We start from the raw sequence: 26495 nt of genomic DNA on the forward strand, positions 1-26495 counted from the left end.
ATAAAAGCCACACACAGAGGAAACAAAGCATGTAAATCGATATATGTTTCTAATTACAGCTTTTAGTGGCGGACTAGAAACAGATCTCTATTATATTTTATTACTGAACATCTTTTTTGATCATACAAAATGGCACCTTGAAGAACTTTCAGATACAACTATGAGCAAATCAAAACTGAGAGAACTCTGGCATAGAATCTCAGAACATTAATATTATAAAAGTGGTTAGTGAATCCTAAAAAGTAGAGCCTGGTTAAATGCCATATCCTGCAAAACAGTAGATATGGAGGGAATGCTTGCAAGTGGCCCTTGTTTTCACAGCAATTCACCAGGCATGTACAAATTTATCCATGTGCCTTCCCAGAACTGTTCCAATCAGAGCATCTCAGTGCTTTCTTTATATTTCCACTCCATTAAGATTGAGAAATTAGAGCAGCAGGTAAGATCCTCAAACAGCTCAAGCCTGTAGGTATCTTTACTGACCAGACTGGTCCCCTCATTAAATGCATCTGCAGTTGCTTTCTTTTTTAAAACCTGATCAAGGCAGAGAAAGCACTACTGGCCTAACACTGCCTGTTAGACTACCAAGCTAATGTTTTGAGCACTTGAATTAGGAAGATCTGCATGCAATTAGTTCTCCCTCTGAAGAGGAGATCCCCATCTGAAGGCATGATAAATCACACCCTCCTCACTTTGGATAAGGGTATCTAGTAAGATTCAAGGCTATCACCATCAAAACCTGAGCTATCTAGGAGGGAAGGAGTACCAAAACTATATTTGAATACTAATTTGACAACAGGCACAATACATAAGCCAAGGGTTCAGAAGAATGGTAGGTTTGCTTAATTAATTTCAGATAACTAAGAGACGTCTCAAATTAGCACTTTGCTAAATTATTGACTCCACTAATGTAGGAGACAGAAAGACGTCCTATTAGCATTTCCTGGTCAGCATGAAATTAATTTTCTAGTGGATATCTTCCATTTTGAGTTTCGTATTCAATCTTGAGACTAAGCTGTTGTAAGCCAGTGTACCCCCATCACACACACACACCTCTACAGCTTTAGCTGCCCATGCTCAATACAGGCTCCAATATAATATGACTTTGTAACTTAGATCAGACTAGTACCAAAAGAACTGTGAGAGGTGGGGGTCTGTGCCTCTTCACTCAGGAGCTACGCCTAAGCTGAATCACCTGTGACTGTGCATGGCCATGCATTCTGATTATCTGAGCCTTGATCTGTGGATTTGGTGCCAAGGTCAAGGACCTGCCTTATCACTATGGGCTTGCATGGAGACTAGATCCCTGCCATGATGCTGTGACTTGACTTTCTGGCTTGACCTCAGATCTGACTCATCACCATGGGCTTGCCTGGTGATCTGGGATATTAGCTGGGCCTAGTTACCATCACAAACCTCTTCTGCTCTCCTTTTTTGTGTGCTGTGGAACCTCATCTTTGCCAGCAAGGCCACTGTGCATACCCTACCATCTCTTGGTTTCCCTCACAAGGGAGGGAAACTTTCCTTTCTCCTCCCTGAACCTAGCACCTGATGAGCAGGTGCTGTGATGCCTACATGGTAAATGCCTTCAAGACCGGCTTGAGCAAAGTCATACAGAAAATTTGAAACAGAACTGTTAGAAACACAGGTCTCCTGTGTCTCTGTTTCATGTTCAAGCCATGAGTCTAACCTTCCTCACAGGAATTCATAACTAGGTCTTTGTTTTCTAGAGGCATGTCTAATTCATCTTGAATGTGCTCCATGGAGGAGATAAAGTAGATTAAGATTTGTTTGAGGGATTGTAAAAAGTTGTCGTGGGGTACTGTGAAATCTAATTGTCAGGATAATGCACACATGCTTTATTTAGATTGTTTACATCGTGCTTGGCAGAACAAAAATTCAGTACCTCAGTGGGACATATAGACACTATCCAATACAAGTAGTAAGTAATACTAATTAGACTGAGTTTGATTTACTTGTTAGTATTGTTGAATTCTAAATTAACTTTAATAACTCAGGAGAAATATCTCAGAGTTATTATAGTCATTTCAATAAAACAACTGCACAATGAGGAGATGCTTTAAAAAAACATCTAGCTAGAAAATTTGGCCTATAAAGAGTGACGGAACTTGGTTATTATGAGCTGTTATAACACAATCACATAAATCACTATGGCACGTGGACCTTGTGCTTAGCTCTTGTTATCCAATTCTGGTCATCCCAGCACCCCCTGCTTCTTTCCTCCCACTCCCTCCAGATGAGAGGCCTTTCATGTTTATCAAAATTATAGGAAAAGGAATCAAAAAGATCCAAGTAGCAAAGAAAGGAATGAAAACCAGAAGTCAGCTAGTCAACTGAAAAAATGTTATACCATTCCTCTTTCCTTTGTCTGAATTCAGTTGCCTTACATGTCCATTAATTTTGAGTGTGTTTGTCAGAGAAAGAAAAAAATGCCTAATTAGGGTTGCTTGCGTTGCCTTCTCAGGGTTTATAAAAAATCATCTGAATTTTGTATATATTGCATAGTGAACTTAAACAGAATTTTAGGAATACTGGAGTAACCCTTGCCAGTAACTGAGTACATAAAACGCAAGCACATTATTTTGAATTCAGTGTCAAAGCCAATCAGAATCTGGTCAAAATATTTAACTCAAGATATAACACAGCATTTTACCTGCAGCAGATAGGCTTCTAATTCTTAAAAATTCTATTTGCATTCAGGCCAACTTTTCAGATGCCCTTACAGTGCCTTCAGTTTTTGCTTTTCACATGCAATAAAGAACAACCACTTTGGACAGCTAATCTGTAGAAACTACAGTGAATAAGAAAACATCTCTGGTTTTCCTGAGGCACAACAGATGCCATCAAAAAGAGCCATCACCATGCCTGGCTCTAAAATGTTTGCAATACTAACATATACACCTGATATGACACTGCTATCTCTTTGGCACTACATTCAATCTGCAAACTATTTTCTGCTACAGTTATTCCAACAGAAATTTTAGTTTTATTGTTATTGTTATTTCTTTAATTTCTTATGGTGTTCATCACAGTGTGCTTATGAAATATAAATTCAGAATAGGAGTCCCCCAAACCGAAACTATATTGCTTGGGCTAAATATCCTTTATTTCCTGGAAATATTGCCTGTAGGTCGAAGCTCTATAAAGTTAAAATCTGATTCTACAATGCGCAATACTCCAGAAAACCTAATTATATCTATGATATAAAGTGGAAAGAAAGAGTTTACTCCAGACTGTTTGTGCATGTTATTTCACAATAAAAAAACCATGGTGAATTCTTTTTAAATGGAATATTTTAAATGTGAAATAGGGAAATAAGAAGCAGTGGTGGACTTTCTGTTTTCTACTGAACTCTAGTTTTTGGGAACCAACAACACAATTGCTTTAATTAATTTCTTGTACCTGAACGCACTATCACGTGTTGATTGAATTTACATGCCAGAGAAGCTATTAATTTGCTGACAATTTCTGCTAATTCTGTTTGAAAATAATCTATACTTTTGTTTTTGCAAAATCATTCAGCATCATGTATTCTACACCCAAGTCTGGTTTTGCTGTTACTGCCATGCCATATTTGAGATAACTGTCATTATCTCCACAGTTAGATCTAGGACATAGCCAGAAAAAAAAAAACTATTCATTCTTATCTTCCAATAGTATTTGATCACTTACAAACTAAAATCCACAGTCGAGGTGGGTTTCCTAGCTCAAATCATACCTTAGAGAACTGGACAATCAAAAAGTGCCATTTTACATTATCCTTTTTCCCCACCATAATCCAATTATAGCATTGTTACCCAACAAACAGTATTTTACAGGAAGCTGGACAGAAATTGCTTGCCTTTTTTTTTTTTCCTCTTTAGTTTTTTCCCCTCTCTGTTCTGAGTAGTTTTTACGGTGCTATTACTTTTATAGAATATTTTTGATGTACTAAATGGGTTTTCTGTCCTTACTCCCAAAACATCTAAATGGTGCTTTATTGGAAACCAAACTAACTGCACTCTGGTGGCAAACATTCATAACAAAATTTCTAAACCGAATGAAAGCAGAACAAAGCTAAGAGTCAGTGTAAGGATGCTCAGTTATGTAACAATATTTCAAAGCAGTAACTTTTTTGCAGAAGCACAGATGTGGACAGCATAATCTGGACCTATCTTGATATGAACTGCAGTTATTAATTAAATCTTGAAGATTTAAACATTTGAGTTTTACAGTTACCCTATGTTTATTGCAAAGGGACATTTGAATGATAATGGAGCATTTTCAAATGGTGCTCAATGTCACCACTCAGCAAATGAGACTTTCAGTGCATGTGCTGAGACAACATTCTGGTTGTAATGCTTGCAGCAAGAAATTAATTGGACATAGAAGAAATTTTTTCCCCAAACTTTCACGAACATTCATGTAAACATTAAAAATAGAACTGATGAGAATTTGGCACAAGCAACATAAGAAGTAAAATAAGTTAAGTGAAGCAGCTAGTTTAATCATATAAATAGGAATAAGCAAATTTTATTATGCAACAGAGGTATATAAGATTGGAAATCATATATAAAGTAGGAGAAGAGGGGGACAGAAGCCCTTAAACAAAACCTGTAAGTATGTTTTAATAAGTAATTACTTGGGCTTTTTAATAATGAACTACGTTTAGGTTATGTTCCTGGAATTTTTATATTATGCCTTTCTTCAGGTTTAGTTCTTTCTGCCACAGATTAGATTCCTGGGCCCAAATGATTAAATTGAGAACAAAGATGCTTCACTGGAACACTATCTTAGCCTTGCTTTTCTTACATTCCTGAGGAAACCCTAGCCACCATCTACAGAATAATTTTCAGCTTTAACCCAAACCTCAATATTCGATAGACTTGATGTGAATGAAAAAAATCCTGCCCATTTAGATACTTCTACCAAATGAAACTATTTCAACATGAAATATTAAGATGGCAATATAAACATTAGGTCCTAATGTTTTGTACCATCAAGAGGTTCAAATGCTGCGAAGAAACAAACCCGTGTTTTGGAAATTTGGCCATTCTTAGCTTAGCTGTGATAACTGTCCACCACAGCTGGGAGGTAACCTAACTTTGTTTAAGCTGGTTTAATGGAAGGTTTGGCTTTATTCCAGTGAAGGACTAAATCTAAAAAAAACAACCCCAAAACCCAAACAAACCAACCAAACGAACCAAACTAAACCAAACAAAACAACGCTTTCCCCGCTCCCCCCCCCCCCCATTGTTCAATGGGATTGAACAATCCCATTTCATGCCCAGCTATGGGTAGGAGAGACTTTAAACATTGCTAAAGCCATTGACAGTGCAGATTAATGTGAGCATAGAGAATGCTGAGTGACAGGTAAAAATTTGGATCCAGCAGCCGGTGCTACCAATAGAAATTATACCCATAGGGGAAAAAAAAAATCATAAAAAATGCACATGTGACTCACTAGACAGAGAATCCTCAAATCATATATTAAAAAGCTCATGAAAAAATATGCTGTTAGATAGTTGACAGATTAACGAAATTAGGAACACAAGGAAATATTCTAACAAATGCCTACAAGAACAAAAAATGGCCAAATTCCTACACAGTCACTTGCCTCCTTATTTTCCAAGCTTTAAAAGAAAATTCCTAAATGCACACTTCAAGTACGTTCAAAGAACAAACACATATATTCAGCAAACTCCCTCTAACATCTTGTCAAATCAAATGATAAACAGTGTAAACATAAACACTTCAAACTTCTCTAAGCTTTGCTGTTGAATACCATTTCTAAGTAGATGAACTAGTACCATATTTGAATGTCTTACCCTATTGATGTGCAGTCTCTTTCATTTCAGTTTATGAGAGATTTGGATATCTATAATTTTGACTTCCGAGAATTATTTCTAAGTCCAACCACGAATGTAAAATAAATGATGCAGTATAAAATCACTGGCCATGTTTTGTAGTAGTGGAACTATTAATCCAAGAAACAGGTGTAAGTTCAATTTGGCAAAGTTAAATGACAGTCATTTTGCAAAAATTAACTTTTCTTTGTGCATTGTTGACTGTGAACGGAGACCATTATTTTTCATTGCCTAGATAGTGATGCAATTTTCAAAGCTAAATGAGCATTAAAAACTTTCTTTCTATGGTTCTGCAATGAACAATCTAAGATACCTAATGGCAAAACGAGAACATATGAACATATTGTACCCTCTTGAGGTAAAAATGAGAAAGGAGTGAATAAGCTTGCTGTATTTTTGATCAATGTTTCCCTCAGAAATGGGAGAAGTCTTGTATGTATAGATGCAGCAGTCTGCCTGACTGCCAATCCCTGAGGATCCAATCATTCTGATGACTGTCCTACAGTTTCTTCCCCTTGGGCAGGCCAGTCTCTTTTCATTCCTCTGCTTTATTGGAGATGAGATTTTGGTGCCAATATAGGGAAGAAATATGTTTCACCAAAGGACACAATTTATACACATATGAATGGGTTTCCAATTATTTACCTTAGAGATCAGCTCACATTCCAGGTATGCTGCTCTACAACAAGACCAGAGACAGTAATTTCTGGACAAGTTACCATACTAATACGCTATTTTCCATGGATGTACTTGAAATCTACCTCCTTTTGAGATACTACTGAGTAATGGAAGATAGTGAGGCCATAAGATTTTTATAACAATGAATTACAAAAAAAGGCATATAACTAATACTGCTATTAACTAATGTAACAGGCACTAAAAGTGGAAGACCTTAAAAGTTAGAAAAAAATTTCCACAAAATAAGTCATCAAAGAACAAAATAAGCTCTGAACCACAGATTATATGAAAAGTCATTCATGTAATGAGATCAAATATTTTTTCTATGAGATCATTTCCCAAACTATATTCTTAAAATATTCACAGATGAATGCTGCCTGTGGCTGACTGCATATGTCAATATATGTGGAGAGCGTTTGTCAAAAAAAAAAAAAAGAAAAAGAACCACAACAACATCAGGCTATTTGGTAACACTGCTGGGCAATTTAACCATTTGTTCACCTTGCATTTGGTACCATTGAAACACTGCAGGCCACAGAGTTGTACCACATATTTTGAGTGAGAAAAAGTTTTTCTTACCACTGTAAAGACTTAGAGGAGGGGAGAGGGGAGAAAAAAAAGAAAAAAGTTTTTCAGAGTTCCTCTTGAAATTTTCCAGGGGGGAAGAAGGGGAGAAAGCTATATTCATCCATAGTAGAACAATCTTCTAATTTATATCACAAACCTTATCAAAGATCTTCTATCTCAGCCTTGAGCCAGAGCAACAAATAGGGTCTCACACAGCTGAAAATTCACAGCTGAAGTCGAAGGAAAGCAAAACAAAAACCACGAAATGAGTGAATTTATGGGTTTAGAAATCACAAGGTACGAAAGATACTTCATAAATTTCAGACCATGTTCTTGATTTTAGCAAATCCAGTACATGGATGCTTTGGGATGCTTTGAACTGATCTTACTGACACTGTTAGCTCTGTCACCGTTACACAACCTGATCCTAACAGAATTGCAGAGTATCTGTGGCCCATATACTCTCCAACTGTACATATTAAAAAAAAAAAAAAAAAAAAATTACACAGTCAGAAACATAATTACTCAGAATTATATCTGCATATGTTTACATGGCTTTGAAGTTTGATCTCAACAATATCTTATAGTTCCACTGCTAAAATAATTATTTACCATAAAAATATTTTTCTCTGATGTTAATAATCCACTAACACACTCACAAAACTTGAAAAAATGCAAAAAGCTTATCTAGTTTGTTACCTCAATTGTTATCATAGAATCATAGAACCAACTAGGTTGAAAAGACCTTTAAGATCATCAAGTCCAACCATTACCAAGACCACCACTAAACCATGTCACCAAGTGCCTCATCTACACGTTTTTTTGAACGTTTCCAGGAACAGTGATTCCACCACTTCCCTGGGCAGCCTGTTCCAATGCCTGATCACCCTCTCTGTGAACGACCTTTTATTAATATCCAATCTAAATCTCTGCTGGCTGTTATGTAACTTCCAAGAAGTAACTGTTATGCTACTTCCAGGGTATGAATTTTGAAAAAGGCAGATCTGTACTGCTATTTGGAATTAAAACCTACAATCATCACTCAGGAAATCAACACAGCAGGTTGATTTGTCTATTATTCTATATAGATCTTTCTCTCACTTTTTTGTTTTGTTTGATAGCAAATCAGCCTATTTCCATTGATTTTGCTAGTTTTTACCAGTTGAAAGTATGTTTCCCTGGTTTTACTCCTATTTTAACTAATTTATATTTTGTGGATTTTTAATTTAAGTCTGTGTAATTTTCCTTCTTTCATATTCAGTAATGAGTGAGTAACAAAATCCTGTAGAATTCATTAAAACTGAGGGTGAACTTTGCTATTTACAATACTTAGCCACACCATCTCTAGCTGACCACCTCTAGCTGGTGTACCACCAGATGTTGGCTGGATGTTCTTGTGGTGTCTGCCTTACAGGGACACAAAATCCCAGAATGGGTCATCGGTCTGTGCAGAATTGCATCTTATCTGACTGTGACATTCCGGTGCCTCCGCTGTTTAGGGGGAGGACTGTATAGTCTGGAATGCATTGACACTATACTTCACTGAATATGATTATTGCCTCTTGGGTGTGCATTCACTTCATTAACGCAAAGCTACCACCAGAGACTCTTAATTTCTATCCCCTTAAGCCTCATTCTACTTGGAAATTGTTGGGAGTAACCTAAAGATGCAGCTGCCTGAGGCAAAGGAGTAAATAAAATCAGATATTTAGTTTCTCAAGGCAACACTTAAGTTCACCTGTTAAAAAAAAGGCCTGTCATAAACCAGATGATCCCTTTAGAAAATATCAGCTTTTAATTGCTCATGTAAAAAGGGGTCTATAAATAAAGTAATTCAGTAAAGAGTTTAAAGATAGAAATTTAGGAATGATACATGCAGCTAAGTTACATATACTTAAATTCTTTAAAAAGTTAATTCCACAAATGGCTGCAGACATTGCTTTCTGTTTCAGGCGGAGGTGTTTGGTTTTTTTTAATTAGACTGAAGCCTGGATGTCTGTATGTTTTATAGTTTCCATTTCACTATGAACCTTTCACTCCACTGTATCTTACTTAGTATAAGGTAGCTAAGGGAAACACCTTTGATTATTCCAGTTTCCTATATTTCCTACAGCACCAATTTGAAAACACTGAATGGTTAATTTATTCAGCTTTACCATTAAGGGTAATTAATAAATAAAATATACAAAACTAACTGCTGAATTATGACTATTATTTAGAATATAGCAATAGAATTAAGTTAGATTTTTTAGCCACATTTTGAAGATTGTTTGCTAAAGATTCATATACACATTTTCTTGATCTCAGTAATTTTTAATCTTAAGTAACTGAGAGTCATGTTTCCTCAGGATTACTGAGTATGCAGTTTTAGAAAAAGAGAGAAAAAAAATCTACCCTTTCATGCATTGTTCACAGCTAAGTTTTCAGGGAACGGGAATAATTTAATGAGCTTATTTGATATTGAGAAAGAAATATGAGCTCTCAAGCATTTACTTTAGACACTCAGTCAGATGCTGGGATGAGTGAGACCTTCAAAGTGCGCATGAAGATTTTCCCATTTAATCAGTGGAGAAAGCTTGAGTCTTCTGAAAGACAACATATTTATCTGATCAAGGAAATGCTGAGGCTGCTGCAAAGGAAATGATATGAATATACAGTGAGCAGGAGCATAAAGGAGTATAAAACAATTCCAATTGACCTTGCTCTGTAGTTTTCGTATCCTTTTGTCTATTTTTCTCTGAAAACTGTCTCTTCTGGTAGCCTTTAGCTACAAGAAGATTGTTATGTATTTTTAGAGCAAATGAAGAATAGGAAAACAGGTGGGTGACACTGGCTGTGTATGAGTCTTGGGAGCCGAAGTATTTTTTTTAAGGAGTGAAATAGGAAATGTGACAGATTCCCACTTTAATTTCAACTGACAGAATACAGGTTTGGGGCAGGAAAGACTGGTGGGCTACATCTCAGTGTGAAACAGAGGATTAGGACCAGGAGCCAAAGTCATATGTGAAAAGGGACAGACGGCGGAACTTAAAACTACTTTGACCATCATACTTGCCATCCAAGAACAGAGTGTGACCAACTATGCACCATAGTGCAATGAGAAAAGCATTAATTATGCCTATCAGGACTGGTTTCTCACTTGGACTACCCCCTGAACCATGCCTTGACATTGTTTGGGTAGGTGCCAGGAATTAAACAGTGTGGACAACTGTGGGACAGTTCTCAAGCATGTATTTGGTCCTTTCTGATTCATGTTTATAGTCACGTTCATAAAAGCCAGATTCTAGCCTGAAAGATGATGGGCACTGACTCTTTCAGGATGTTTTCAGACGAAATGGGATATTAAGACAATGGAAACTAGCAAAAGTCTATATAGAAAAATTATGTAATAAAATATAAGAAAAGATTGTTACCTAAACATTGTTTGTTATTCAAAAGCTATGTAGAACTCTGAAGAGAATATAAGTACTCTGTGAATTGAAGGGGACTTGTGTTTTTATATGTATTAAGAATGTATTTGCTTTGCAAAATCATGTAAGTTTTTTTTTCTTGATAAAATTTGTTCTTGACAAAACCAAACATAATTATAATAATTATTACAGAGGTATTTACACATGAACTATGACACACTACAAGGAATGATTCCTGTTCACCTTCTTACAAATGATAAGTACAATAAGGCTGTCCCCCGAAACTTTGCTTTGCAAAAACATACAGTATTCTGGAATAACTTGATGGAAACAGGAAAGAAATCTGAATGCCCGTTTTGGGCCATTCTATGGAATTTGCATTTTCATTTTCCTGACAGGTCCAATTTTCTTTCTATTGGGACAAAATGTTGAAAATTTACCAGCTGAATTTTTAATGTCCACAAATATCCACTTCTGAATTCACAATACTGTGCTTTAGTACTATGCGGCCTCAGAACAAGTAGTAATTTCATTACAAATTCATTCTTAGTATATGTGTATATAATTATTAAAATAGTTGTTTCCTGACTGAAAATTTTAACATTTCTTTACACCTTTGGAAAAATTAATATCGGTGCTGTGGGGTCTTTTTAAAATTACTTTTTTAAACTATTTGAAAAAAAGACCCTTTCAAATACTAAAACAAATTTAGTCTCTTGATATGTTTTAGTCCAGTACCATATTTATGATATATGAGTCAGAGGATCTCGAGTGCTGCATTTAAAATACACATCACTAACTCTGATACAAAAAAGCAGACTAGGCAGATGCTATTAGGATAAGTAAATGAACCATATAATGTGGAGAGGTTTCTAGAAAGTATGAACAAGGATCTACAGTTTACAAGACCTACAAGTCTTACCTTGGGAAAAGGTGAATGAACCCACAGTAACAGACAAAAATCCAGCTTGCTCATTTTCTAGGATTCCCAAAGCTCAGCAGGTCTACCATTGCTTGTGTCTTTCTTACAGCTAGAGTAGGTACATCTTCTGAAAATTCCTTTGGTCACTAACATTTTTATGTATCTCTAGCTAGGACTGGAAGATTTTAAGACACACTCCATAAACCTACTAGATTATTTAACTTTTTGGGATAAATTTCATGGATATGAACATGGAATGGAAAATTGAAGGGGGAACAAGAAAGTATACAAAGACAGAGGACAACAGACTCTGGTTTAAAATAGTTTTCTCCCCTGTGGCATCCTAGACTGTCTGTGAAGGCAGAAGTCAGACTTTGCTCTCTACCAATGCTAATAAAGCTTATCTAAGTAGCTAAGTATGAAGTCTTAAATGAAAATTTATATGTTAATTACTATACTGGATCAGGTTAATCATCCAAGTACCAGTGTCACAGAAGCCATTTTAAAGTAGAGATAAGTTAGTTAGAAACTGATTTATGCCTGGAAACATGGCTTACACCTTTTCATTTTTTCATATATCATAGCTAGCTGCATTTACCACATAGATGTCTACTTGCTTTTATTTTATTCCTTTTAAGATCTTGGCCTCATGCTCATCCAGAATTAAATGTTCCAATGTATAGTTTAGTTAAGAATCTTTGTTTTTCCTGAGCGAAAGATTAAACAGAGGTGTCAGCCTAGTTTCTCTTTTCATTCACTTTTCGGTTATGTGCATCTAGTCCCTTTTAACAATCTGTTCTCAAACATCTACTCTAATAATTTCAGTTCTCAATCTGTTGTTTTATATTTTTTTATCATGCAGCTCTGAACCTTTCCATTTTCACAGGTTTTATTTACTCACAAGGTAGCACTCCTCTTTGTTTTAGATGGCATGAATCATTCAAGCTTAAGCTAGTTACTAGGAGGTTTTTATTGCCAGTGGAAAAACTTCCAGAATGCAACCCATGCCCTTACTTTTGATGTCTAAGATGGTATGAATTGCTCTCCTTACCAGTAGTTTCCCTTGAACATAAAGGAAGCTTAGGGTGACTTTGGCAAACTTTGTGATGCTTAAAGAAAGTGCAATGAATCCCAACCATATAATTTCAATTGAAAAGGGCACTGCAAATGACGGCTACTGGGAAAAAAAAAAAAAAACCAACCAAACAAACAAAAAAGCAACCCAAATCTGTACCTTCTTTCGGCTGCTTTTTTTGCACGCTAATTCTGTTCTTTTTCTCTGAGCTCTGCTGAAAAGCGACTATGGGATTTTACTGAATTCTCTTAGATTCCTACATTATGTATGGTCTGAAATAGTCCCTCTTACATGCTTTGTCAACACTGAATTTAATCTGCCAGTAGATATCCTCTTTTCATTTTGCCATACCTCCTGGAGAGCTTCAGATTTTCCTCTCTTTGACTAGTCTAAATAACTTTGTGATATCTGCATATTTTGGAACATTACTGATCACTCAAACCTCAGTATTCATAAGATTAACATTAACATAAAGTGGCTTTTCTCATGCTGAAAATTCTGTTTATTTTCTGTCAGTTCTAAATAATGTCCATGAAAACACACTGCACTTCAAGATTATTTGGTGTTCTCATTAACATCTTCTAAGAGCTGTAAGTTTTATTTTTGACAAGAGACTCCATTTTTTTGGCTGCTGTTGTTAATGAAATTTATTTGACAACAGAGGGAAAATTTTCCTTTACGAAAAAATCCTAATCTGCCATAGAAATATGTATCTCCTAATTACTGCTCCCTTTGTATTTCTTGATAGCAATTCAGCCACCTTTTATCATATTTCTTCAAAACCCTTAATGGTATACTGTGACATGACCCCAGATCACCCAAAGACCTTAGGTGGATCTGCTTAGGCCTTTAGCTCTCCAAAAATGTTCAAAAGGCTGTTAAAAGCCAAGATAAGTTCTTTGATCTAAAATCAAGAACTCACCTTTTAAAATAGAGAAATCTGAAAGCAAGTAGTTAACATAGAACGGTAATATGGTTTAAAAGCTTTTCTCCCACTGCATGTTGTAACCTTGCAGGTGGGTCTGTGCTTTCATCTAATTCAGGGGCACTGTGTGGTAGCACAAGATGCTGTTATTTCACACTATCCTTTTCCTGTGCTCAGCAGGTCCTGAATAGGAGGAGTAGGTGGAGGGGGAGGAGGAGGAAGAAGAAGAGAAGGAGCAGGATGAGGAAGGAGGCTTCCATCTCCTATCAGAGGCTTTTATTTCACCTAATCATTTCTTAAAGGAATATAATATAGAACTGAGCGCACACAAAGAAAACAAACACCATCTGTCCCAGCTGTGCACTACCAAAACAAATTGTTGCTTTTACATTTGTTAATATTTTCATAGCATACTCTCAATCCTTATGAGAAGATCTAAGAGGACATGGGTCCCACTTTAATGGTAATGCATTTGATTAGATTGAGCTGCCTAAATGAACCCCAAAGCACAGATATTGGATCATCTGGGTTTGGAACTGGACTCTCGTGTTTTGTTCAGAAGCAATGAAAAATTTGAGATAAAGGCCACTGCACTGAAAAGTTTAACAGTAGCATGGCAAATGTCCTTACGGAATTTCTTAACTATTTTCAGATGTATAATAATGTGGTATGGTCTAGCCTACCATACCATTAATGTAACCTTCATAACTTCCCATGTGTCATGAGCTGCGAATGTTCAGTGTGGCTGTTGTATAGTAACTTGTTAAACCGCAGCTACTTGCTTCTTTGTCTTGAAAGAAGGATAAAATACAATTCCATCTGTGGAGGATCTCAGGATATTAGCCCATCTGTCAAACATGATTAGATGTTCAAATTGTATATGAACCACTATAGTGTCAATCAATTAGAAATGAACTTGTAAACTGAAATTAGTAGAAGGAAACCAAAAACTCAGTGCAATAGTGTGAAATGTGCTAAAGAACTGGATTTTTTTTCTGACAAGAAGCAGTATTTCATCTTTAGTACTGAATCCTTTTTCTCATATATCTGAACTGTTAAGTGACTTTAAAATGAAAATACAGCAAAAGGCATTTAAAATATCTGAGGGAATATTTTATATCAAATAACTATGGACTAACTATTGGCTAGTCCTATTTCAAGATGAATATATAAAACTTGGGCCTCCTTTATGCACATATCTTCTTCCTGCATGGAATGTGTTTGCTGACATACATGACAAGAATGTTATTACAAATAATAAAACAAGACCACAGACATTTTTAAACACTTGTTGGTACAGCAGAATTAAAGCAAAGACAAGACAACTGCACAGTTCATTCATCTCAGTTGAGATCTACATAAATGTTCCCTAAGTTCTGAGTACATACCTAGTCAGACACAGTTATGCCAACCCCCCTAAGGATAACTACATTAAAACTGAATTATTCCAGATACATTCCTTCCTTGTTTGCAAAAATAAGAAATTATTTCTTGCTGATAACAATCTTGAGTCTCCATCTCACGATGTCACCTGAGCTCAAACATTCTGCTCAATGAGTTGCACAGCAGTGAAGCTGTCCTTTTTTGGTGGTTGACCAACAATGAGAGGATAAACACACCAGTATGTCAAAGCACAGAGCCAGGTAGTCAGAATAAACCTATAAATGAATTTTATTTTTCTCAGTTTCTTTCTATTCCTTTGATGGTTATATAGTTAAGAACAGACCTGCTCCTGAGGTCTCCTAAAAATATCTTGTATGTGGGAAGAGAAGGATAATAAAAAAGAGACTGTTAAGATTATGCAGTTATCTAGATTAGCCAGAGCATAGCACAGTTTCTGGTTCAATTGGAAAGTTATTGCTTTTTCCTATTTGAAACCATGAATATTTAGAGACACAGATTATTTGAATGTGTCTTTTTAAAACATTTTCCAGTGGAGTCTTTTTTCACAGTTTTCCAGAGGACAAACAGATCAGAATGCAGTATAACATGGCAAGCAGCATGGGCTGTGCTCTTTAAATAATCTTATCCTTTTATTTTGTCATAAAAATGCCATGGAACAAGCATTTCAAGAAAGATACTTTTCTTTATAAATTTGTGCTGGGTATAGCATAATGAAGGACTGACAACTTGGAAAAAGCTTTAAGCATTATAACAGATCAAACGGTAAACAAAAGAAATAATAAATCACTGGTTAAAAGCTGAAGTTCCCCATGCTGCCTAGTGAAATGTTTTAAACATTTTAAGACTGTCAGAGTTGTTTTTGGTGAGTTCTTTGACATGTCTTCAATACGAGGCTTTGCCTTACAGGGGCTAGTATTTACAGTCCTATCACGCTAAATATGAACTGGAGAACAATAATAAATATTTATTATTGCACAGCAAGTTAGATTTTCAATAGGGACAGTTGAAAAATTTCCCTTCTTTATTCTGCCAACTAATTTCTAAATGGCTGTATTTTCTAACTAATTTTAATGACTTCCTGAAGAACTGATTGACATACAGATTCAGGAAGACGCTAACTGAAAATCTGCAAGAATGTATTGAAACCAGGAGCTTTGCTACCAGAAAAACATATCTTTTGAATCTGTCCATTTCATACAACTACCTAATACTTTCCTGGCATCATGAAAATGCAGCTATAGAAAGTTAATTGAATAAGGAAGATAAGGAGCAAAGATGAAATGCTGAGAAAACAGGTTTTCAAACTAACCTTTTTGGTTGAATTTTTAATAAAATGCTGCGATATTGCAGAAACATTTATGGCTATAATAATTGTAATTCAGTTGCTAAGCATTTTCGTATTTGATATTTGTTATTATTTGATTATACTGCCTGGCAACCCTCCAGTGTCAAAAAAAAATGTTTGAAAAACAAATCTGAATAAAATTTTGAAACTGTCATACATAGAAAGAACTGATGCAAGAATCTATAGGCTTAAATTATTTTGGAAACTAAATTTTAATTAGTGTTTATCTGTCTATGCTGATCATATTACACCATATCATGAAAAAACTGTTCTTTGGGAGAATAGAATATTGAAAGAGATAATGTCAAAAAAACCCCAACATTTCTCAAGCTATTAAGTATATCATTATTATCTTAATTAGCATGATTTTCTAAATTACCATTGAAACATTGTATATCCTGGAAATTCTTTAACATACACCAGTTCAGAGTATTCTGGTGAGTATTTTCTAATTTTTCTTTAGAGTCTGAAACTTTGATTAGATCTTGAGATCCAATTATGAAGAAGTCCAATGTGTAAGGCATATCAAATGTGTTAAACCAGAAAGGAGATAACCAAGCAACAGAGATAATCTGGAGGAAGAGGAGCAGCCCAATCTGTATTGTGATCAAAGCAGCAACCGTATAGTACATACTTGCAATTTCTGATTTTCAATAGGTCATAAATTTGATAGAAGAAATTCCTATTTCTTACCTACATTTCCAGTCATTAGGTATGAATTCTGAAAGTCCATCATTCCCATTCCAACAATGTGTATAAAATCTTCAATCACCTGCATTAACTCCACTGAACCCGGATAGATCTAACAAAGGAAGGTCAGACATGCCACTAAGTATAATATCAAAACCTTTACAGCAGCAAGTTCAAATAAAGTCTAACTGCGATCAATTGAAATGTGAAAACAGTCAGACTGCTCTTCCCGTGTTTCAATACCGAACATTTTCTTTCACTGTAAAACAACCATTTTGCCATTAGATCCTCATGTGAACAGATGCTACTTCCCATATAGCTACATGAAATCAGCTTTACACTGAACTGTGGAATGTTTGCTGTAACTCACCGCATTTATCAAAAAAATTTTTACTGGACTTAATTTTCATTAATGGTTAAAGCATTTTATATTCCATCATAATTCTAATTAAAATATTCTTCCTTCCTCTGGAAGATATCTTCAATAACTTCAGAACTATTGACACAAAAAGCTGAATGCAAATCTTACCATGGCGCCTCCAGCATGATAAACCTTTGTTGCTTTCATAAATACTTAAGTAATACAAATTTTTACTCATAATACTATTATCATTGCTGATATGGGGGCCTCTTTAGATCACCTAGTTCAATCAGATGCTCAGAGCAAGATCAGCTCTAGCAGGTTGCCTGGGATCACATACAGTTGCATTTTGAACATCTTCCAGAATGGAGACTCCCGGAGCCTGTTGCATTCAATCACTCTCACAGCGAAAAAGTTTTTTCTTGTATTTAAATGGAATTTGCTGTATTTTAATTTTTGTTCTGTGCTTCTTGTCCTGTCACTGAACAAAACTGAGAAGAGACTGGCTCAGTCTTCTTTACTCCCTGTTCCCTCAGGAATTTTTAATATTGATAGGATCCCTACTGAGCTTTCTCTTTCCTAAGCAAAATAGTGTCAACTCTTTCAGCCTCTCTTTGGCATATCAGATGGTCAAATCCCCTAAACATCTTCATGGCTTTTCTCTGGGCTCATTCCATTATGTCCATGTCTTGTACTGGGGAGCCCAGAACTTGGGCTGTAAAGTAAAATGAATTGTAGTTGCCTTTGCGTTGCTAATACAGCCTCTCAGTATGATTTTCAAAATGGTAAGGACTCACACATTTCCAAGAAATACAGTTTATCTGCAAAGCTGTAAGCTACTATGATCACAAAAACATTAAAAATTGTTATACACAACAATAACAACGTGTCATCAAAACTGTATTAAATATCAAAATAGTTATTAATAAGCTTAAAAATTCTGCTCATATAACATATGTAAAAAAACCCAAAACAGTTTTAGTTTTTATGGGCTGCTATGAACAGGACAATTTTCAGAAATACAACATTTTGTGATAGAAAAAGAATGGATGACCTGTTCACACTGCTTTTTTCTTCATATCAGTGAGATGCCCAAATTTCATTTTATGAGCAACATTCAACCCATTCTTTCTACTACCACAAACACAGACTCTAAAAAATGCCTATAAAGACTATAAATTCCAGCATGCTGCACTCCATCTTCATCTTGCTTTATCTGTCTAGATCCATAGTGCTCTGTTCAGGACACAGAATTTCACAATGTGTTTTGTTTTCTGCATGGATCTTTTTATAAAAGGTAGGGCAGCAATACCATTTTTATGAAGAATTTGTTGTGACATTTATGACCCTAACAGGTTGTAAATGCTGCTTCAGGTGAAGGAGACTTAACTTCCATTTTTCCTAACGATGAGTTATTGAGGTAGTAAGTGTGAGTTTTGCATCCATCTCATTCATAGCACACACATTCACTCATTATGTACTAAGGATACATTTCAGTAAAAGATTTTTTCACCCCAGTTCTTGCACATAAAATTTTATAGTAGTAACTTCAGCAGAAACCATTGAACAGTCAGTGTTACAGAGGTACTCTTAATTTTTATATATCTGAAGTACTGGTTAATCAATAAGAGGCCAGCAGATGGTGATGAAGAATATGCAGAATAGCTCCTGTGTTTTGAAACATCAGTATAAACTTAGGCATTGTAGACTTGAAGTGGTTTCCTGTGTGCAGTGCTTTACATCAGCTCTTAACAAAAGGCATGTATTAAAGTGAGTGCCTCTTATCCGAATGCTATATAACCTGCAATTAATGGTATAAACGGCTAGTATTTAATCGGGGGGGGGGGGAAGATATGCTGAGGCTTTTCAGCTATATCCTTGATACAAAGTCAGCAATTTGCTTACAGTGGGTAAGATTTTCTTTCCAGCAAAGAATCCAGAAAACAGGCTATGAGGTCTGTGCTAACAGTAGTTGTGGAGTTCAAGAAAATCATACAAACTGACAAAAAAGCTGGTTAGACTGCCCCTTGGTTTGCAATGTTTGATTGCCAAAAAAAAAAAAGTCAGCTGAGTGGCTGAATCAGAAACAGAATCACCTTTACTTTTTTTTTAATGAGTCGAGTGTTTGCACTAGACTGTATTCAAAGCACATAATTGTGCACATTTTTTTCAAGTTCAATTCCTACCTTGATTTGACATAAAACCTAAAAAAGTCTTCACATAGGCTGTAATAATTTCAAGGAATATTGTTTCTGGCTTAAAATCCAATTCTGTTTAACCATAACTTTTCAGCGTTACATGCAAAATATAGCAGAAAATAATATTTTGTATAGGAAGGTTTTCGTGTTTGGTGGTTTTTTTTTTGGTTGGTTGGTTTTTGTTTTGTTTGTTTTTGTTTGGGTTTTTTGGTTCTTTTTTTTTTATTTTGGGGGGTTTTGGGGGGGTTGGGTTTTTTTGTTTTTGTTTTTGGTTTTGTTTTTTGGTTTTTTTTTTGTGTTTGTTTTCAACAGTGAAAGAAAAAAGAATCTTGGAAGTACTTAAGAGTTCAGCTCACCCTTTCTAGCTGGTATGAAGAGCTGCTTGCTTCAATAGTTTCTTAGAGTCTGCTTGTGTAACTGCCAAGGAACAGTAACAAGACCAGTGGTGTGACTTCTGTGAGAGCCATAGATCAGGAGTCTAAGATTTAGTGAATTCCCCACCTTTGTCACCAGCAGCTACTCCTATGTTCAGCTCATCTTGGTGCTCGCTTGTGTTCCTGCTTGCCTACCAGTCTTGTACTCTGGTCTGCGAGACAGTGAATTACCAGGCAGAGAGAAGGAGCTACGGAAAAGTAGAAACAACTTCTCTCCTCTCCCTTCTTTCAACACCACTTCTTCTACCAGCAGCAATGACCGGAGGGAACTGGAGATTTGTTGTTCCCTCTCTTAGCTCCACACTCTCATGATTTCCTCTTAGGTGCTGTCATCACCTGATCTTTGTGGATGGTGGACATGGCATGAGTAGGGGTGTAGGTAGAAGAAGACAAGGCTGATAACATAAGGAGTAGTACCCTGTCTGTTCATTAATGGGCTGAAATAATTGCTTAATATCAGTTCCCTAATTTTTTTGCTGTTTATGGAAACTTCCCATATGCATGTGATTATGCTGCTTCCATCCACCATCGCTAAGGAAAATTACATACTTTGTCTATTTTTGTAGCTGGTTCTTACACACAGGAACAGAAAAATAAGAAAAGAAAAATATGATTCCTGGCTAAAATACAATGGGTCAGCTGCAGCATCATATGTCCACTGCAAGGTTTGAATGAATGGTGATAAGTCCTGATCTTCCCTTTCCTAGTCATGCTATAAAGATGAACTTACAAAACTGAAGTTCAATAGTTTCAAAGGCCTTTAAACACCTAGTGATTTATTAAGAACCCCATTAAAAGTGAAGAAATTTCAAGTATCTGTTTAGGACAGTGTCAATGACCGTACAAGGGCAGACCAAAGATCTATGTAAGCTGTTTTCTTGCCTTTGACAGTGGCAAATAGTAGATGTCTAAGGAACAGTATAAAGGGGAATACATGTAAGGATACTTCTTTTGGAATTCTTGTCCAGCCTTTAGTACTTTTTTGCCAAAAAAAAAAACCAAAAAAAAAAACCTACTGAATATCTTGCTTTCTTTAATCATTCTTCATATAGAAATGTTTCCTTTCCTCTGACAACCTCCATATTTCTTTCTCTGTACATAATTATCTGTTCATACCCATTGTCATTGTTATTTGTGTCTGAATAACTTTGACAGTTCTATGGTCATGTTCATGAACAAAAATATTAGCATTGCCCTATAATGTTCTTGGTAGGCATGTAGGAGATATTTCTATGCAAGCAAAAAAAGAAAAAAAAGTTTTAATTTGAATTTTAAACTTTTTTATTTTAAATTCATTATTTTTGTTAGATTATACTATTTTATAAAGTGCTATCATCATCTCTAACTTAATACTGAAATTTGTCAGTCTTAAGAATCACAACTGTTCTCCTAAATACAACCTTTTAAAAAAGGTCTATTGTTTAAATTTCTGTAAGTTCTTTGGTGGTGTTGTATGAGTTCTTTTAGGTGAGTTCTTATATGTTCTGTTTAATAAAAGCATAATTGCAGCCAGCCCTTAGCAGCATTTTACAGCTTTCGTATGTATTTCATTACATCAAAAGGAAAGACATAATGAATAATCCCACAGAATGCAATGAAAATCTGTTCATCAAGAGAAGTGCCTTATATTCTTAACTGTAATCTAAGGAATTAACTAATGGATCCTGGAATTGCTCCATTTTTGAAAAGCATCATTTATTCCCAAAAGATTGTCTCACTTAGGATTTCCTTTCACCTACAGCTGGGTGTATGTTTAACCTGATTTTTGAAACTATACGTTTCATTTTGTCAGGATTTACTGAAATAACGTGTTGCTTCTGTTACACTGAATGTCATAATATGCATAGTTTCCAATTTTTTTAAATTGATGAGTTAGAAAATGCAAACCTTACCTGTTGTGCATCTTCCCATTTCTCTTTGTTTTCTTCATCTAAGAGGTTACTAATGATTTGAAAGAAGTTCTGAAAAATCAATTAAATAAAAGACAAAGTAAAATGACCCTCAATGACATGAGCAGTCATATCCCTAAACTGACATTAAGAAAGTTTTCCTTTTTCTGTTATAAACGCAATTCTTCAGCCTATTTGCTGTCAGTGGAAGAGATAAAAAAAAATATTAGACCAATAAAATGGCACAAACATTTTACAATTAATTATTCATTTCTGACTATATAAACAGGTTCCATAGTACCGCTTTGCATAAAATAACTGTTTTAAACTTGCTAAACTTCAAACTGTTAGTGTTCTATTTTCAAATTGCTCTTATTCCAGAAACTAGACAACTATCTATTTTGCAAATAAACAAAGTATGCTTAGACAACACCAGGTTCTGGGTCACTAGTTTCTATTCCAAACCTGATTATGATCCTTAATGACAATAAATAGGGCATACAATGGTGTTTCATTGGTAAACACTATGTGAAACCAGGTGCACCTTACTTTTAAAAAGTTACATCTACCTCTGTTTTAGTAATTTCAAAAGAAAGGGAATAATTAAGTTCTGTGGCATTTTTACCTTAAACTGTTAATTTTTTTCTTTGATTCTCCTATTTATTTAACTATAAGAAAATCAAACAAACAAACAGAAACAAAGAAAAACCCAAATACAAATAAAAACAACAGAATTTAGCTTTTAAATCACACATTTTAACAATCACTTTCTTCCAACTGTTTGTGGAGAACTTTCTTTTCTAATTTTGTCTGCTCTCTCTACCAATTTGTATTCTCAACTTCTTCATCTTTAAAACCTAAGAATTTATGCAGTCTGTTCTTCTCAGGTCCATATCACTTTTTGTGCAGGATGTCAATTTTGTCTACAGCCTGCCAATTATAATTTATCTGTTCCTTCATAATAGATACATGTAGTTTCCACTGACCTTAGCTGAAAAGTGCAATTAAGATCCTTGCAACCTCTAAAAAATCTTTAAGTGGAATACAAATGATAGGACCCTATTGGAACTCAGATTAATGGTCATTCCTTCACCTGCCCTTACTTTTTAGCCATTTTGGGGGGATAAATAGGGCTTAAATAAGGTTTAAGAGAAAAGTAACTTTAATTCACTATTAATGAAAGTTCAAAGCATTCTACTGTACAGTAACTGAAATGAGAGCAGAAATAACTTCCAGACTTAGAGTACTATGGATACTGTGGCTATGCATGTAAAGATGTTAATTTCAAATTATGAGATATCACAGATACTTTATGTGTCTCACAACCATGTAAGTAAAACATTGTAGGGTACAAAATTAAACAAAACTTATGACAACTATTTTTTACATGAAAACTATTTTTCCATAAATCCATTTTTATCAGTTTAATCTACTTCTAACACTAACTCCTCGACAATTGAGAGGACACATCTTTTCCTCATCATTAGGAAGTTAATTATGCTAACCATAAAATTGGCACAGATAAAAACTGATTTAACTTTGCAAATTTAATATAGAGGCAACTGACACTTTGGTGAACGTGGGCGAAATAATCCTGTACATTAATAAGGATGCAATTCTTCTCTCGCTGAAGTCAAGAGCAAAATATCCATAAGCTTCAGTAACTCAAAACTCTACGAAAATAAAGGAAATGGCTCAGCAAGCTCCTGTGAAAATGACAAGCATGCATTGGGAGAGGATGATGGGGCTTAATGATAGGACATAAAAGAAAAATGTTCTCATGGTTTGGTCCAATTTCCAGTGATACAAAAGGGAAGTTTCCAGTCAAGCTGAAGATAATAAGAGAAAAATGTAGCTATGTATTGCTTATACTCCAGGAATACATTTACTCTTTTTCAGGTATTTGGTAGCAAAATAAAGCCTAATGAGAAGAGTTATGTTTAGTATTCATTACAAAGGATTTGCCAGTTTTACCAGGTTGGCAAATTATAATTGTGTAAATGCAACTTCAGCTGGGAAAGATGTACAGCTTTACTGGTCCCCCAAGTAAAATAAACTATACTGGCCAAAGCACATTCATGGCACTATAACCACATCTACTCTAGGACATAATGATTTTGGTGAAGAGTCAGTGTGAGAAGGATTTTGTGTGAGGAAAACACTTTTAAAAATATGATAATTTTGTGCTTTTCCAGTGTAACACTGTGGAGATGCAGTGGACTGAAATTTTAGCTAACTTTAACTTGTTAGGGTGCCAGCAACAGCCTTGTGTAGCAGCATGGAGCCCAGTGTGGGATAATTTATCATACTAAGGAGCTGGTTCAAAGCTAGCTTTGCACTACATTTCAGCCACTGATTCCCCTGCAGAAACTATTTAAGCCTTAATTGCAAAAGTATACATGTCTGTGTAATGAGATATATCTGACAGTAGCCTAGATTGACTCAAAAACACTCAGGAGTTATAAATGTTTCTTACAGATGATAAATTATATGGTTTTGCTAATAATGTTATGTGTTCATTAAATTTTATGTTTTAGTTATATGAAAGCATTAAAATGACCAATAATTAACAGAAATATATGTGAAAAAGCTTATAAATAATCCTAGACTCAAGTACAAATAAAAGATAAGCAATATCTGATTTAATATATACTTTGTACTTGCCTATAAACCATAAATGATGTATATGAACACAGTGACAAGAACATCTTGTTTCTTGAGATCCCTTTTTTTCTCTATTTCTAACCCTGCTTGATATCATATTTATGGTAGCTGTGGAGGCTGAGATGTATGAAGATTGTTCAGTCAGCAATACCACTGCTTTATTATTAAACAGAAAGACGATTAAATGGCTTTGCTGCTTCAATAATGAATACATATGAGATGCACTCCAAAAATGTGACAGGGTAATAGGGGTTAAAAAGCCTTTCATCTATTTCGACTATTCTCTTGTTTGCTGCATTAATGCTGCAAGAAACAACATTGCTTTTTGGTAAAATGGTTGACAGGTATGAAGGCTAAATGTTAGAAGCATTATGGATGTGATCTGATGGTATTATTGCAGTAAACACTGGACCTCCTTGTAGAATCAAACTCCTTCCTTTCAAGGCAGGGCTTATGTATTACTGAACTGGCCACTACAGAAAATGCGACAGCCTGAGTCAAACTCTGAAGTCCTTTATTTTTGCCCAGGCTTTTTTGAGGATAATGCCAGTTACAGTCAGGAATGGACAATTATGTTTTCCCAATATGATTTCCTTCCTTTCAATCTTTTTTTCCGTAATACAATGGCTGCAGTTCTCTGCTCCAGTCCAAATTCTTTGACCCTCTCTGCAGGCATAAAGCTGTCATAAATCCTTTTATACAGCTAGAGAAGAATTCCTTGCTAGGAGGAATTAATGGATAGCCTTAAGTCACCTCCACTTTTGAATTTCAGCATAGGGAGTGTGTAGGGAGGGAAGGAGGAAGTTAGGGGTAAGAAAGCATTGTGCAATCCTACTAATCCCTGACTGACAGCAAGGGTTCTTGTGGCTAATATAGATGAGATTATACCACTCTAACTTCTTTGGGAGAAACCTTGTCTCCTGTTGGTCTCTGGATCAGGGGATTATACAAGTTACTTTGCCATTCTCTCCTGAAAGGTAGTTCTTTTCCTGCCATCCTGCCCTTAGAAGGTACTTCAAGCACTCTTAGACGAGCTCTGGAAAGTGTTCCAAAATGTTGCTTATATTATGCTTATATAAAACTTTAATTATCTTCCAGGTAGAATTCTTCTTACACAAGTAATAGTAAAGTGGCCGTCTCGTAGTCTTAGTGTACCTGCAGTGTACTTTGAAATAATCCTCATATGAAGAGAAAGATCTTGCTTGTAGAATAATTGCGTGGCTCTTGTTTTCTGTTATTTCCGCTACATCCTGATGCAGGATAACTTCCCTGTTTAACTGCCTCATACATGGTTATTTTTCTGCCTTACACTGTATATGCAATGTACACATAAATATTGTTGCAAAGAAAAAAGGTTAAAATATGCAAAAAGAAAACCAGTCATATAATGAATAACTTGGCACTAGACATGCATACTTTAGAAGCTTTGTTCTCCTTTTGGTATCTGTCTGCCTAAACAAGTGGCATTTTCTATGCAGCACATCAGGCAGTAGCATCTTTGTTTTGAGTAATTAGCCTGAAATTTTCAAAATTGATCTCACTTTTCTGGTCATTCTTTTTGTTATGGAATCTCTGGCACTATTCAGGAATATTAATACTGGCTATAAGCCAGAGATTATAGACAGTTGAGAGACTATCCAGATAGATGGAATGTATAAGAAACAAACATAGTCAGACATACACCTTTTTCTTTCTCACTTTTAGTGAAAGTGGAAGTGTTGTTTTTGTATGGACCTTAAAAAAATACTACTACCCTTAATTCATAATCTATTGTTCTAACATCACACGAAATGATAAATTATTACTTTCAGGAATTTTAAACCTCACTCATGCTTTTCTGATAATTTATTTAAAAGAAAGAAATAACACCTAAGAAATTCTACTTTTTATCTAGTGCAAAAATTCAAATGGAATTAGAACACCACATAGAGTCTCTTCAGAAAGAATAATCTTGGTGGTTTTGTGTAAATTAATTTAATTTTCACTTTTTTGTCACTTACTTTGATGATGGTCTAGAAAGTATGAAAATATGTGATAGTGAAAATAAAAATTAAATATGATCCTCC

General features: G+C 35.3%; 1 protein-coding gene across 10 annotated transcripts in view; it reads right to left on the bottom strand.

Moving 5' to 3' along the window:
* ADGRB3 (adhesion G protein-coupled receptor B3) overlaps positions 1-26495 on the bottom strand; it is a 457019-nt gene that overhangs the window by 205210 nt on the left and 225314 nt on the right. For all 10 annotated transcript variants that reach the window (XM_030489525.2, XM_030489532.2, XM_030489528.2 and 7 more), the window contains 2 exons: positions 21769-21837; positions 16887-16995 (listed from right to left, as the gene is read on the bottom strand). In XM_030489525.2, the coding sequence (XP_030345385.1) occupies positions 16887-16995; positions 21769-21837 (178 nt within the window). The remainder of the gene's footprint in view (positions 1-16886; positions 16996-21768; positions 21838-26495) is intronic.

Source organism: Strigops habroptila, chromosome 6 (assembly GCF_004027225.2).
Source record: "Strigops habroptila isolate Jane chromosome 6, bStrHab1.2.pri, whole genome shotgun sequence".
Taxonomy (NCBI): domain Eukaryota; kingdom Metazoa; phylum Chordata; class Aves; order Psittaciformes; family Psittacidae; genus Strigops; species Strigops habroptila.